General features: G+C 43.2%; 1 protein-coding gene across 1 annotated transcript in view; it reads left to right on the forward strand.

The window, feature by feature from the left end:
• The window catches only part of PLXND1 (plexin D1), a 281,158-nt gene that overhangs the window by 159,438 nt on the left and 106,466 nt on the right, over nucleotides 1-15,254 (forward strand). Inside the window, exons 13-14 of the mRNA XM_069206314.1 lie at nucleotides 312-463; nucleotides 1,325-1,436. Of these exons, the coding sequence (XP_069062415.1) occupies nucleotides 312-463; nucleotides 1,325-1,436 (264 nt within the window). The remainder of the gene's footprint in view (nucleotides 1-311; nucleotides 464-1,324; nucleotides 1,437-15,254) is intronic.

The raw sequence follows: 15,254 nt of genomic DNA on the forward strand, positions 1-15,254 counted from the left end.
GTGAGTTGTCCTTCATTGAGGTCCACAGTAGTAATAATTGTCTGTTTCTTCAGGGTCTTCATCAACCTATTTGCAGGAACCCCATTTCTGACCAGCATGCAAGTGATCCATTAGATAATGCAGAAGCAAGGTATCTACAATGATCCAAAGGACCCTTCGTAGATTCCCCGAGTCCTCTATCTGGAGATCTTGCTTCCTTTTAATGTCTAAATACCCAGCTGCGTGGAACATTGCCTAGAGATATGTTTCAGTATAAAGAAAGCAGGATTGTTAAGTTTTTAAATATTTCTTCTTTCTTGGGTCCCTAACAGATCGAGCCATTGAGCGGTCCCTTGGAAGGGGGGACACTGCTGACAATAAGAGGGAATAACTTGGGCCGTAGATTCAGTGACATTGTGGAAGCTGTGACGGTGGGCAGCGTGAAATGCACGCCCCTGCCCGAACTGTACCTGGTATCTACACAGTGAGTATCTTGGATGTTGCATTAAAATGGGCGATAAAAATATTTTCATGATCTAGTTGTAATGCAACTCTCCCGTCTGTCCGTCATCCTCAGCTCCATACTCCAAATCCTGTAGGGGTAGGAGCAATGACACACAAGAGGCGAAATTGATAAACTTGCTTCTACCTCGTTTGATCTTCTCCATGCCACCAATGCCACCAATCATGATGCCTTGGTTGATCCCTTCGTGATCAGAAGATTGGTGGTGCTAACTACACCTCCAATTGTTTGCAAACCTAGCATGTTAGTCTTCTGCAGAAACACTGAATGCAGCTGGATACTTGATTATAGAACTGCAGAAATGTCAATCAAATAATTTCTTGCACAGGTGAATTTATCAGTTCCCTGTCCATGCCAGAGAGAAGGTCAAGGTGCTACAGCCGATGCCGTCCGCACAACAAGGTTCAAAGTTCTCTGCAGATAGGCTCTCGAGCACACACTCTACTTTATGGACTACTGGTGCCTAGTTGATGGATTCAGAACTGGACCATTCTCATTTCTGGTCCTCTGACTCTCTCTCTGTTATTCTGCTACTTCCCTCTGAGAGCTTTCAAGGGCTGAAGCTCTCAGTAGTTTAGCGTGAGCAGTGACATCAGGGACTGTGGGTATGATGGGTCAGCCTCTCCCAAATGTGGCCATTTTGAACTATGGAACCAACGGCCGGAGGTATTTTCCTTCCCTCCATTATATTGCTATGTCTCTAGGGTTCTGCACTAATTTTTGAAGTCAGCAGCTGTTCTTTCAGCCCTTCTACTTTTGTAGCAACTCCTTAGTTTTGATGAACTTCTCATGCCTAATCTGTTTCTTCCTTCTGTGCTCCAGGATTGTGTGCAGGACGGGCAGTGTTCCAAGCATCCTTTCAGCCCCGGTGTCTGTGAATGTAAGCAAAGAGGGCAGGTCTGAAGGGAGGTCGCGAGAGCACTATTCCTATGTGGTGAGTAATGGAGCCTTGTCCAGCATAACAGCATTTTTTATTTAAAATCCAGCTGAACCCTGATTCTTCCTATTATGATAAATCAATGACAGCACTCCCAGATTCTGAGCGCATGTATTACCCCAGTGGTTGAAATAAATGGACCAATAAAAGTGCAGATATTCACTATCTCAGAGGACCTGCTTAATACTAAGAATTTAGTGGTGGCGTTCATGGAGGGTATGGTAAATCAATCCACGCATGCACACCCTGATGGTAAACCTGTTGTTTACATACATATAAGGATTCGAATAAATACAAATTAATATAAAATCTCAAATCTATATAAGAAAACATATAGCTTTACTCTAATTGTATTACATTCCAGTGTGTCATATAAATTCATAAAAGAACATGTTGCGTAAGTGGCTGTAGTGTTCACAACGCAGTGCTCACACGCATGACATGTGAATACGTAAATTACAGTAGTGCACAAAATCCAGAAATCAGACAGCGTCAACATGTTGTACGAGGCAACCAGTACAAAATGTCCATATTCTGCAGCAAGAAAACTAAGGGGCATATTTATAATGCCCTGCGCTACCTTGCGCCACATTAATGTCATTATTTTGTATGTTAATGTGGCCCAACGAGGCCGAAATCACTGCGCCGTATTTACAGGGTGGCACAATGCATGCATTGCGCCACTATGTAACCCTTTGCGCTACATTATGCCTGTGCCAGGCATAATGTATGTAAAGAGGGTGTTCTCCCGTTAGGGGAGCCAGAAAAATGGCGTAAAGAAATCTATGAGATTTCCTTGTGCCATTTTTGTACGGCACTTTTAATGCCTGCTTAGAAGCAGGCGTTAAAAGGGGCCTTCCATTCTTTAGAATGGGCCCCTATGTACACCAATATTTTGGCGCTACTCCTGCAGAGTACATCAATAGCATCATAAAAATGTACACTATTGCCCCCTACCCTACGCCATGGTGTGCCGTATTTTAAATACGACGCAAACATGGTTGTGGTAGGGGGGGCGCTAAGGGGCGCAGGGAATTCCATAAATCTGCCCCTACATCTAGAAATAATTACTGGGGGCTTATTTACAAGAGGCCTGCCCCGACGGAATGTCACTTTTTTAGATGCTCTGGCAGGGCAAGCCTCTCAATCGTATCTATGAGGTGACACAAAGCCACCCTGCGTGGCTTTGCATGTCCTCCTAGATATGGAGTAAGGCAAGGCAGCGCAAAGCACTGCGTTCCCTTACTCTTTGTCAAGGAGGCGCTCCATGGGTGTTGCAGTGGATTTCGACTCTGCCCCAGATTTACAAAATTACGTAAACCTGGGGTTGTGCCGAAACCTTACTGCACAAAAACAGTTTTGCCATCAACGCTGACGTGGTGCAAGCGTGCCTGCGTTGGCGTTAGGCACCAAATTGTGCGCTGGCCGAATGCACCGTAACTCGTAAACATGGTGCATTCCTGCCCTTTTGGCAGTATAAAGACGCCAAATCTTTGTAAATGAGGCCCCAGGTTTTTAAGTGATAGGGGACAGAGGAAAGAGTCCTCTTGACAGGAGTGTACAGTACAGTAGTAAAGAGACTACTCTTTAGTCTGCGGCACTAATCCCACAGTGCTTAGAAAAACAACATGGCTAAGCACTTATAGTGCAGCGATTATTCAGTGCTACAAAAATAAGCATCGCATTTATGTCCTTGAGAAGTTGGCAGTCACCCAAGGGCGCTCATACATCACGGGCTCAGCCGAAACAGCCTGTGTGTGAGAGGGCAAGCTCTGTGCCCGAGAGCAGGTCACATTAACTCATGACTCACTTGAAAAACACAGGAATCAAAACACTGAAATCCCGCAGTGCACTTCCGGTGATTGCAAAAGAGGGCAGCTTTGGCGGTGGAAAGCAGAACTAGGATCGAAGTACAACAGGGAAGGGATTTAGAAGCATTGTGCAAACTGAAATATCTGATTCCCTCGGCATTTTTTTAAACATTTCTGAAGATGTAAAACCTAGAAGTCGAACGTGAGGGGCGAGGAGGGCGGCTGGTGGGTCTGGCGTGGAGAGGGCTTCATAGACCTCTGCAGAAAGGGAACGTTAGTGTGCAGATGGTTTGCGCTTTGGGTTTGTTACAGGCAGCCCCCCAGCAGCAGAGGGTAATTACTGTGCGCAAAGTGTAACACAACCCATGCAAAGCGGGTGCAAAAATTCATTTTCTCTCCTCAGACCCCGAGCCCTGCCTTCCTGTTATTTGCACGGGTGTTTTGCACCTGTTATTACCTCACGGGTCTTAATCACCCCCACAAAAGTCATTAGTGTCATCCTAGCAGAATTATTACCTGTGCCAAAGCCGCAAATATGAGCACCACCAGCTTTACGTGACAGGATGCTCAGACCAGGTGCCCACCTGGTGCATCCTATGTAGTTCGACCCCTTATGCCTCAGGCCTCTGAGGGCTCTATGGGCCCTTTATCAATCACTGTTTACCATAACTTAAAACTATTTGATAGTATTTGGGGCTCTTTCTTAAAATAATTGTGTTCTTTTTATTCTTTATGATGATTCGATGAGAAATATTTCCTTTTTAGATCTTCTTCATCAAACTATTGTATACGTTTCTTGTAATTTCAATGGTTGTCATTTTCTTTTTCTTCTTCTTTTTTGGTATGTTCCAGGAAAGTATATTGAAACAGAATATTGTTTAAATGTTTCTTAGTAGTATGTTGTTTATTTGCGTTCTCTTATTATTATTATTTAATACGGAATGATTATGGAAAGTCTTTATTGGTGTACTAGGTCCTTTTTTGATTATATATTGTATATTTTATACAGACAATGAACAGTTTATGTTTATACCTGTTTATAAAATTAATAAAGAATTGAAACACCAAAAACTCACTGTTTATTGACATTTTAAGAAAAGGAGATGGCCACAGTCATCTGGTTCACCTACAGTTCATGTTTAGGGGCGAGTGCTAATTTGCCAGTGCAAACGAAAGCACCTGTGGCCAGATGTACATAGCGCTGCGTGCAAGATACTGGTCGCAATTTGCAACCAGAGTCTTTGCGCCCGATTTGCCATTTTGTGAACCAACCTATGTACTAATAAGTCAATTCACAAAATAACAATTCCTAGTGGATCTTGATTCAACCTACCTCATGAATATTAATGAAGTGAGTAGCAAATTGCAACCCAGTATGAATCGCAGCCATCACATTGGTGGTTGGTTGCTGCTGTCAGCAGCCATGCATGTTTGTGATTGCACTTAAGTAAAGCGATCATTTTTTAAAACTTAGCCCAGTTTTGCTTTTTTTTTTTTTAAAGAAATGTTTAACTAGCATTTTATCAAGCATAGGACCACTTCCTACTCCTAAAAGAAAATACTTTTTCACAATTCACAAAGGGAAAGTGGTCCCTTAGAATCCTTAAACACTCCCCTTCCAAATACCAATTAGGTATAGAGTAGCAAACTCAAATTGCGATTTGGTACCATGTTACCAAATCACAATTTGTGTTTCTTGGTTACCAAAATGCCTTTTTGCTGTCACAAAGAACCTGCTTCTGCAAATTGGACCGTTTGTGAATGAAACTGACTTCCAGAACTCAGAACTGAGCAGGTTAAAGAATAGCATGGACATCCAGTTAGTTTCTGGCACTCGGCTTGTGCAAAAGGACATCTCCAGAGTGCATTGTTTACAGGTTGCAGGTAATCACAGATGTACATTAAACAGGGATGTCTGAAATTTCATACTCATAACTATGGCCACTTTACTATTTTTTAAAAAGCTGTCAGTTTCCTGTAGAAGGAAGTTGTTTTTTTTTTAAAAAGGGGCTCACACTGCATAGGAGGATACTTCTGCTGGCGTGCAGGGCTGCAAGTCCACCACTCCATTCTTGTTGTCCATTGTGTTCAGCAGTGCAGCGTACCTCGAATTTCAGCACCGCTGCAAGTCCCTGAGTGACAGCCAGTAAAAGAGCTGACACCGCTGTGGGGTTGTGGCTACTCTCCAGGGTTGGACTGGCCTCATTCGACCTAGGGAAATCCCCTGGTAGGCTGAGCAATGAAGATCTGCTTGCTAGAGTGGTTGAGTGAAGGTATCACCACACAACAAAATTCCTGAGGGGACATGCACAGTTTTCATGCTCTTCACATCATTCTGATGCCGGTCGGAGCCACTCACTGCATTCATTCCGGACACTGCTTTTGGGCTCCCGGCCACCTCTGCTAGTCTGCTTATTGCAGCCACACCTGGTCCAGGAGGTTGTATGTCAAAATATCAACTACAGAAACATGATTCTAGCAAAATATTGTGGTCAAAATATTGGGAAGGTAAGTGCACATCATGCAATTGCAGATTTTATATTCTTAACTCCACATTTGAATATCTTGACAATATGTGTTGTCCAGGTATGTAGGTAAGTAGTTTAGTAAAGTAACCCTATACTTACCTACATATACTTACCTTCATAATGTTTTGTGCACAATATTCTGGAGTTGACATCAGGGTGGAATACTCTCTGAGCCACAGAAGGTGTGAGTGATATTGGGAAAACACAATTCCCTGCATCTGATATCCCATTCTTGTTGGGTTTGACATCTAACTGCGGGGGATGGGTGGGTAAAGTGAAATTACACCTTGGGTGAAGTTGAGGAACTTTGCACTCCATCGCTGAGTGAAATTACCCATTTTCTCAACTTCACAGGCAGTTTTCACGTATCCTACCCCTAATTGTAAGGAAAAGGCACAGCTACAGAGAGTCAAGCAAGCTGGTGGCAACCCTTGTTTATTTCTACTGCGTATTTTATTGAAAACTGTGTGGGCTTGCTAACAGAAGTGCTGTTAGTAGTAATAACTTTGTAGGTGTGTGATTGCATACAGAGTAAAAGTGTGACTTGAGGCGTGGACAGGTAGAATGAGGCGACAATATGAACAACGCGTGTTAGTACATTTAATAACACCATGTGCTTAATTCATACATAATTACTTTTTCTTGGGTGGTAAGTGAGGGAGATATAGGGTTACAGGCCTGAGCTTCCAGGTTACATAGGTGGGATTTAAGGACCCATTTAAACCCAGTGAAAGGGAGGTAGTTCTGGGTTTGAGTAAGAGCACTTTTCAGTAAAGGGGCCATTAGTTCAAAAGACCTGAACTTAAGCTGCAGCTTAGGTCTGTAGTGCAGGCTACCAAAGAGGTGGAGTTTGAACTCAGCAAGGAGGAAGAGCTTGGCAGATCATGGCGGGAGTGAAGGGGTGGGCCTAACACACATTGGGAGATATAGGAATCGACAGCACCATTATTGTCTTTGAACTCCAAAGCAGTTATTGCTGCTCTAATGAATATCTCATTTTGCATCCCGGTACATATTGGTTAGGTCCATTTTCATGTTTATTGTGCATCCCTATGGTCAAGGATGAAAAGTAGTTGGTTGCTTTCTTAAACAAGCATTGGAAAAGCCAGTAGGTTTGGCATAGGCTGACAGCCTTTTGGTTTTCTCAGTGCTTGTTTTGTTATGTCATGACTTTTGTAAACATGTATCATCATGGAAGCAAGCTGCTGGGCTCTCACCAAAGTATAGCAATTTGGCTAAAAGCAATAAAAAAAATTCTCTAAAAAAGCATACAGAGCAGCAATCCTGACACTGAAAGGAACTACTTTGTGTGTGGATGCCCTCCTTGTGAAAGAGCAGAATGCCTTCACTCCCAATGAAGTTAGCCAATGGATGAAGTTGACTGACCAGTTTTCCCACCCATGCTGTATACTATGGTTGGTGGAAGAAAAATGCAAACGACACAGCAGCAGACAAATGGATGAAGAGCACTGCTGAAAGCCCCCATAAATGATATATGTCATTTTACTAAAATCAAAAGGTCTTGGCTAATGACAGAACTAAAAATCAACATCACTTGTGAGCCTTTGAATAGGAACATGCATCTGAAAAGCATTCAGGGTAGTCTTTTTTGCTGTTTGTCCCCAGTTGCATTCTGGACCTTTTAGTTCAACATTTGTGTTATGCAAAACCTGATATTAGGTCAAATGACATGCAATGCAACCTCCTGGGATCATTTAAGATCAAAAAGCTTTAGTCAACTATTCTTAATTAGATGCAGTGATTGTTTTCAATACATTGGTTAGAAAGAAGCATATATTGCTCTATCATCAATGTCAATGAGCCTGTGACAGCACTTTCTGGGGCTCCATTGGTGGGTTAAAGGGGTGTGGTGTTATTTGCCCCATGATTTAGATATAACAGTGCAAGCACTAAGGTAATGAGGACTTCCATGTTCTGCAGTCTGTGCAGACAGTATTTTAACTTGAGTGGTTGACAGGTCGTTCCATCCTGGAGAAGGAGAGGTTCATTATAGAAAAGGAAGGATTAGGGCTGTTGGGGCAGAAATGTCCCTGGTGTGGCTCTGGAGATTGTGTTCCAATTCTCTATGTTATTCTTATATGTGCAGTCCTTAGGTTTTGTTTTTTTACCTCAGAGGACACGACCATCACTGCGGGTTCTCTGGCTTAAATGGTTTGAGCCCCCAGAACATCGCTCTGTGGTTCAGGGTGCAGGTAAAGGGTGTCCGTCTTTTACAGATTGTCTACTGCACTCTCTGCGTGGGCTTTGTGAGACTGGCAGTGGTGGCAGTATTGTTTAGGTGAAGTTACAGGCCTTTTTACATGCTGTCTGCTGGCCTCCAAAGATTGGAATATTCTGCCTGGCCCACCTGACAGTGTCTTTCGATTCCATCTGTGTGCGAGGTACCTATGCGCTGTATGTATGCCACAGGGTGTGCGTGGAGTCTGTGGGTAGGTTTGGCTGGGTACAGCTACGAATCTATTTTGGTTTCTCAGTGAGTGAATGGCAGTACAAAATGGTGGAGTGCCTGAATGAGGTTGCCAAGGTCTTTTGTTAGAATTAAAACCTACACTAGCACATTCCTTCCCTCCAACCAGCGTTCGCGGCAGAAGGGCTGCAGAATCTGCATGGGGGGATCTTTTAGTCTCAACCTGAGGATCCTGTACACCACCTGGAATGAGGAGAAGCTAACAGTACAAGGGTCCTTCTAGGGCAGGGGTCTCCAACTTTTTCTGTGATAAGAGCTAGTTATTTTTAATGAAAATCACCCTAAGTTACAAATATTACAAGTGTGCTAAAAGAGACCACATCAGACACGATTACAATACTGGCCACCCCATGCAAGAATACCAGCAGTGATCACCTCAGTGCATTGGGAAGAGCTGCCAACAGTAATGGAAAAAAGGCTTTATCACATTGGCATGGCTCTACATAGATAATATATATGACAACCATAGCTGCAATGCCCCAGGCACCAATGCAGTATTAGTAATGAGTCGCTCCAACGCTGCGTGATTTATCACTCAAACATTTAACTTTAAATATATTTTGGTAGTTCAGCCATTTTTCTCCAAACATCAGCTTATGAGTTCTGAAAATACACACCTTTCCACCTCAAATAAAGGCTCTCTATTTTGGTGTGCATATAATAATTTAGCAAAAGCTTCTAGTTTAGTAGTATGCCCAGGTCAGCAACTTACAGGTAGCTGGAGAGCTACCAGTAACTCATGAGCCACTCGTCGGAGAAGCCTGATCTAGGAGTAGTACAAAGCTGGTGATCCACCATGAACCATGATCCTGAACTTATTTTTCTTGACCTGCCTAAAGGATGTCAGATGCAGTAGTATGTGTAATTGGTCATGTTTTCCAACAGCAGTGGGTGTGAAGGCTTGAGATGATGAATCCCTTTGGAATGAAACGTTGGGTCTTCCTGTGATTTGGTCATATGTTTAGGAGTGGGTCTCCCTCATGCAGGCAGTGGTCATCCAGAAAGACTGTTTCCTGATTTTTGTGTACCAATCCCCACAGTATTTTTGCTGTAATCCAATGTAAAGGTGTCTCTCCAACACGACATTCCAAAATGTTGAGGGAACGTTCCCTCTTGTCTTCATCAGGTCAGCCTCCTGTGTTTGCGTTTTAGGCCTAAGAGCCCAGATTAGAGCCTGTTATAAATACGGGGTCTCCGGGTGTGCAGGTGAATGAGGAGGAGCAATTTATTAAATACAGAGTACCCCACTTTGAGTGCGTTAATTAACTGGATTTGTTCTGAATATTATTCAGACTTGTACAGTACAACAGAAGCCGCCTGGAGTCCACATACCATACTAAAGATCTGGTAATTCAGTGCTGTGTTAATGACAGGGGCCAAATGTTGGTTTGGTTTTCCCCTCCTTTGATGCGGGCCTTTCCCAAAAAGGCTTAGGGTCTCATTTTAAAATGGGTTGGCCTTCCTGCCTTAGCCAGCTTGTAAAGGTCAGGGTTAGTTGGTATTCAATTAATTAGAATACAGCTGGGAGGAAATCTGGTATTGATCATCACTCAAACAAAAACAGCAAGTGATCAAATATGAGCCTCAAAAGACTTTAATACAGTCTTAATTTTCTAACATTATTATAGACAGATCCTCGTTATATCCTGTTTAGCAGTGTAAGATTAACTGATAGTTGCGGGCGGGATGTCCTTCACAGGACTGCTTGATTACCTACTGGTTTAGGAATTGTATTTGTTGTAAATCTGTATTCTTAAGATTATGCAAATGTTTGAATGAGTAATCCGTTCTCCGTTATACTCTAGAACTATCTAGTTATTTGTGATTATTCTGCCCTTTAGGAGTCTATGACTATTCATTTTTTTAAATCAGTATTGCCTTTAGCACTATAGAATTCAACATCAGTATAAAAACTGGAACTCTACTCCTGTAGTCAAGAAATAGTATTATCCTGTAGTCTAGAGAATGTAATCTGTCTTTGCTTCTAGTGTATATTCTCATGCACTCTAGAAAGGTATTCACCTGAAGTTGAGAGAGTTTATTCTCCTGTAGTCTAAAGGATACATTATCCTGTAGTTTAGAGGAGTTTTTGATCCTGCATTCTAGGGAAAGTATTCCCCTGTAGTCTAAAGAATGTATTCTCCTCTAGTCTAGAGGACGTATTGTCCTGCAATCTAGAGATAGAGAAATTATTCTTCTGTAGTGAACAGAAAGTATTTTCCCAGACCTTACATAACGTTTTCTCCTGTATTATGGAAAATGAGTTCCCTGGGTGTTAAGAGGTTATATCCTCCTAGAGGCTGGTAGATTCACCCTCCTAGAGTCTCCAGAATGTACTCTCCTGTAGTCCATAAAGACTGTTCTTATGCAGTATAAAAAATGAATTTCCACTTCCGTGGGTCTAAAAGAATACATTCGAATGCAGACTGGAAAATGTATTTCCCTGAATTTGAGAGAATGTTTTCTCATGCAGTCTAGGTAATGCATCATCCTGGACGCAAGAACATGTATTGTCCTGTAGACCAGAGGTTCCCAATCTGTGGTCCGCGGACCCTCAGTCCACAGGCCTGGGCCGGTAGGCAGGCACTTCCTCAGCTGGGGCCCTTCACTGCCTGTTTTTATATTAATGACTTCATTTGTACAGCAGTTTAAAAGACAAAGGGGCATATTTATACTCCGTTTGCGCTGAATTTGCGTCGTTTTTTTCGCCGCAAATTCGACGCTAAACTAACTCCATATTTATACTTTGGCGTTAGACGCGTCTAGCGCCAAAGTATGAGGAATGAGCGTAATTTTTTTGCGTGAACGCCTTCCTTGCGTTAATGAGATGCAAGGTAGGCGTTCCCGTCTAAAAAAATGACTGTGACGCAAATGCGTCGTATTTTATACTCCCGGGCAAAAATCACGCCCGGGAGTGGGCGGGGCAAAAAAACCTGCATTTGCGCCTCTTTTTAACGCCTGGGTCAGGGCAGGCGTTAAGGGACCTGTGGGCTCAAAATGAGCCCACAGCTGCCCTCCCATGCCCCCAGGGACCCCCCCTGCCACCCTTGCCCACCCCAGGAGGACACCCAATGATGGAGGGACCCATCCCAGGGACATTCAGGTAAGTTCAGGTAAGTATAATTTTTTTTTTGTATTATTATTTTTTGGCATAGGGGGGCCTGATTTGTGCCCCCCTACATGCCACAATGCCCAATGACCATGCCCAGGGGACATAAGTCCCCTGGGCATGGCCATTGGGCAAGGGGGCATGACTCCTGTCTTTACTAAGACAGGAGTCATGTAAATGGCGTCAGGGCGTCGTTAAAAATGGCGCAAATCGGGTGGAGGCGATTTTTTTGCCTCTACCTGACTTGCCCCATTTTAAGACGCCCTAACGCCATTTTCCCCAACGCCGGCGCTGCCTGGTGTACGTGGTTTTTTTCCACGCACACCAGGCAGCGCCGGTCTGCTAGCGCCGGCTAACGCCATTCAATAAATACGGCGCCCGCATGGCGCTTCAGAATGGCGTTAGCCGGCGCTAATCTTTTTGGCGCAAAACTGCGATAGCGCAGTTTTGCGTCAAAAAGTATAAATATGGCCCAAAGTTCCATGTACATCCAGCACCTTCTCGGGTGGTGGGGGAGGGGGAGCTGGGGCTGGGAATTAAAAGCGTCAAGATAACTCTGGTGATTATTCTACCTGCAGGAGAGAGATGGGAGTTTTGTTTAGCTGCATTTTTGACTCATCTGAAGTAGTGAAATGTGTCATGCCAAAACAATATTTTATGTGCCTAGCACAGTGGGTTACTTCTTTTGTCACATAGATTATTTTGTTACTGTGCAGTTCAGAAGTTACAATGGTAATCAAGCACAGTGAGCTATGAACTGCCATCAAGGAGCTGCATGCAAACTGCATGGTACAAATTAGAAAGTTATGTTTTTTTTCCTCCTCAGTCTTTCATTTTCCTTTGACTGCTAAAAATAGGTTTGCTTGCGTAGAAATACATTTTTATTATTAAAGTAAATGCTAACTGCTGTGTTATGTTCTGAATCCTGAGTTTGTGCTTCTTCAGATCAAGCACTTTTAGAAAATGCCTACCAGTGAGGATGGCATGTGAATCCTACACCTCGTAGTCCCCTGTAAAGGGCTCCAATGCCCTACACTGGTATGGGAGGTGCTATAAAACAAATGAATTATATGTGGCAGAGAGGCTATGGAGAGATGAGAGGCCCCTGTGGTTCTATTTCCTTTCCCCACCACATATTTATGTGAAAAAGCTTTTTCAGATGTTATGTACCTAAAAACAGAAATCGCTTGGGAAATGTAGAATCTGACCTGAGGATTCAGCTTTCCTAAATAAAACGAAACATTGAAATGTTAATCGCTGGGATGCAGCGCCAATCTCCCCATTAGAATTATTCGATTTTTGCATATTTTTTTAATATAAAATAATTACATCTTTAGTAATTTGAGTATTTGTTTGGTAATGTATTTGTTTCCGTATTTTTTGTGAGTTACTATTTTAATGTTTGAAATTTAAATCGTACACATTGCTTGGGGGTCCCCGACTTCCAGTAGCGATTCAGTGGGGGTCCTCAATGTCAAACGGTTGGGAACCAGCGCTGTAGTCTATAGAATGTATTCTCCTGAAGTCTAGATAATGCATCATCCTGGACTCAAGAACATGTTTTGTCCTGTAATCTGTAGAATGTGTTCTGAAGTCTAGATAATGCATCATCCTGGACTCAAGAACATGTTTTGTCCTGTAATCTGTAGAATGTGTTCTCCTGAAGTCTAGATAATGCATCATCATGGACTCAAGAACATGTTTTGTCCTGTAATCTGTAGAATGTGTTCTCCTGAAGTCTAGATAATGCATCATCCTGGACTCAAGAACTGGACTCCTGTCTTGTAGTTTATAGAATGTATTCTCATGCAACCTAGAAATATTCACTGGGAGTCAGGAGTATGTATTCTTCTGTAGTTGAGAAACAGGTTTATCTTGAAATATACACAATGTTTTTCTCCTGCAGCCTATAGAATGTCCTCTCCTAGAGTAGAGAGATTATACTCGCCTTAGATACTAGTTTAACGATTCTATTTCAGTAAGAGTTTATCCTTTCATTTACTCTTTACTTCTGACCCCACCCCCTGGCACAGTGCCAGCAGCAGGGGGTGAGGTATGCTATGAGGTGCTCTCAGCATCACATAAGAGATCTGTGCTGATCGATATGAGTAATGGCCTATGTAGGTAGTTATTGCATATAATCGCTGAGGCATTTACAAGTCACATGGTTTTCTTGTTCTTCAGCAGACATGCTTTGCACTGGGTTCACACTGAGCTTTATATTTTTGCCTCTTAAATAGGGAAGGCTTTACAAATCCTATCTGAGAGCTACCAATTACTACCCTTAACTCAATAAACAGAGTGGGAAATAAAATTGGATCCAGAGGGCCATGTAATTAAAGGGCTGAATGTCCCTAGTCAGCAGCTGAAGCATTAAAAGGGAATTATGGGCTGGATCAATGCAGAATAATTAAATGCCATCATGACCCCGGGGGCGGCCTCTCTCAGTACTAAAGCAGGAGGTGTGCTCTTGTGGCTCAAATCCTAGCTGTGGATCCCGCTCTCCCTTTTTGGCCACATTGTGTGATCTTGGACACACCTCTTTGTGTTTCTGCGTAAAAGTGGCAGAGCTGATACAGACTGACCCCCAGTACTAGGTGCCGAGTAAAACAGTGAACCTCCTTATTGGGGGTGTGCCCAAGGGTTTGTTAGTGGGGACTGCAGACATCCTCAGTAAAACCGTAGAGGTGCTTAAGGAGAACCCCAGCCATCACATTTTCTGTTTGTAACTTAACCTTGGCCCCTGGCAGGAGGCCAGAGTATTCCCATAAGCCGTATGCAATAAAGGAAAGCCATGTGGGATCACTTAGGGCTCAGAATTAAATTAACCCCCTGAGCCTCAAATTAACAACTCCCTCGGTCCCTGGGCAGCCCCCTGGTTGCTGTGGAGATACAATGCATTTTTTGTGGTATGTCTGGAATTTATCTGGTTAGCGGAGTGGGTTCTACAAATTAACACAGGATGTAAAGCAAACAGTGGGCTGGTCGGCTTTGACTGCATTCCTCTGCTGTTATTCTTTTAATTATCCGCAGTAATTATTAGAAGTGTTTAGAGAGAGGAACAATTACTCAGAACTCCCAACTTGCTTATTAAGACCTCGTACTCAGAGAAGCCACAGAGGTTGCCAAGCCGCACAGTGTGCCAGCCGGGTAAAGCGAGATGTTGTTATGCCCCAGATTCACGGGGCAGTGGGGATGAGGTCACGGGCCCTCTTGTTAAGGCTGAAGTTACACATTTTTACATCCTTCGTGAAAGTCTACGTAAAACTGCGCACTTCCGTGCACCATGCAAAGTTTTTCATCCTTGTGACACATGGTTACTTTTCTGGCAATTTGTATCACACGCATCCTTGTTTAAAACTAAAAAAAAAAACTCATCCGCGGAATATATACACTGCAGCTAACACCCAGAGACTGATTATAAATCCTACATTATCCTGAAAGGTAATACCGCAGGCGGTAAATACCGCTGACTGCGCTAAAACTGCACCAGTCTGAGGGTCTCGCCTCAGAATGGGGAATATCGCGGTAATACTGCAATTCTGCCTACATTTTCCAGTGCACAATTATGACGCAATCGCCAACCAGCGTGAATTTCGCAGATCCCGTCCGGCTTGTATGGTCTCTATTAGGGTGGAAATTATCTCCATGTGTGTAGAAAAATAACTTACACGGTGAAAGGCGAAGGGAAAGTGAAACCTTCACAGGCGACACAATTTGTGAATTTACACTTCCCTGGCAAAACAAATCTCACCCCTCACCACTGATACCGATGACCTCACGGGAAATGACGTCTTTGACGCCTTATGAGGTGTCGTTTTACTTTTTAAGCGATCTCTTTTGAGAAATACAGTGACGAGCATGTTAAATGGTGATTTA

Source organism: Pleurodeles waltl, chromosome 9 (genome assembly GCF_031143425.1).
Source record: "Pleurodeles waltl isolate 20211129_DDA chromosome 9, aPleWal1.hap1.20221129, whole genome shotgun sequence".
NCBI lineage: Eukaryota > Metazoa > Chordata > Amphibia > Caudata > Salamandridae > Pleurodeles > Pleurodeles waltl.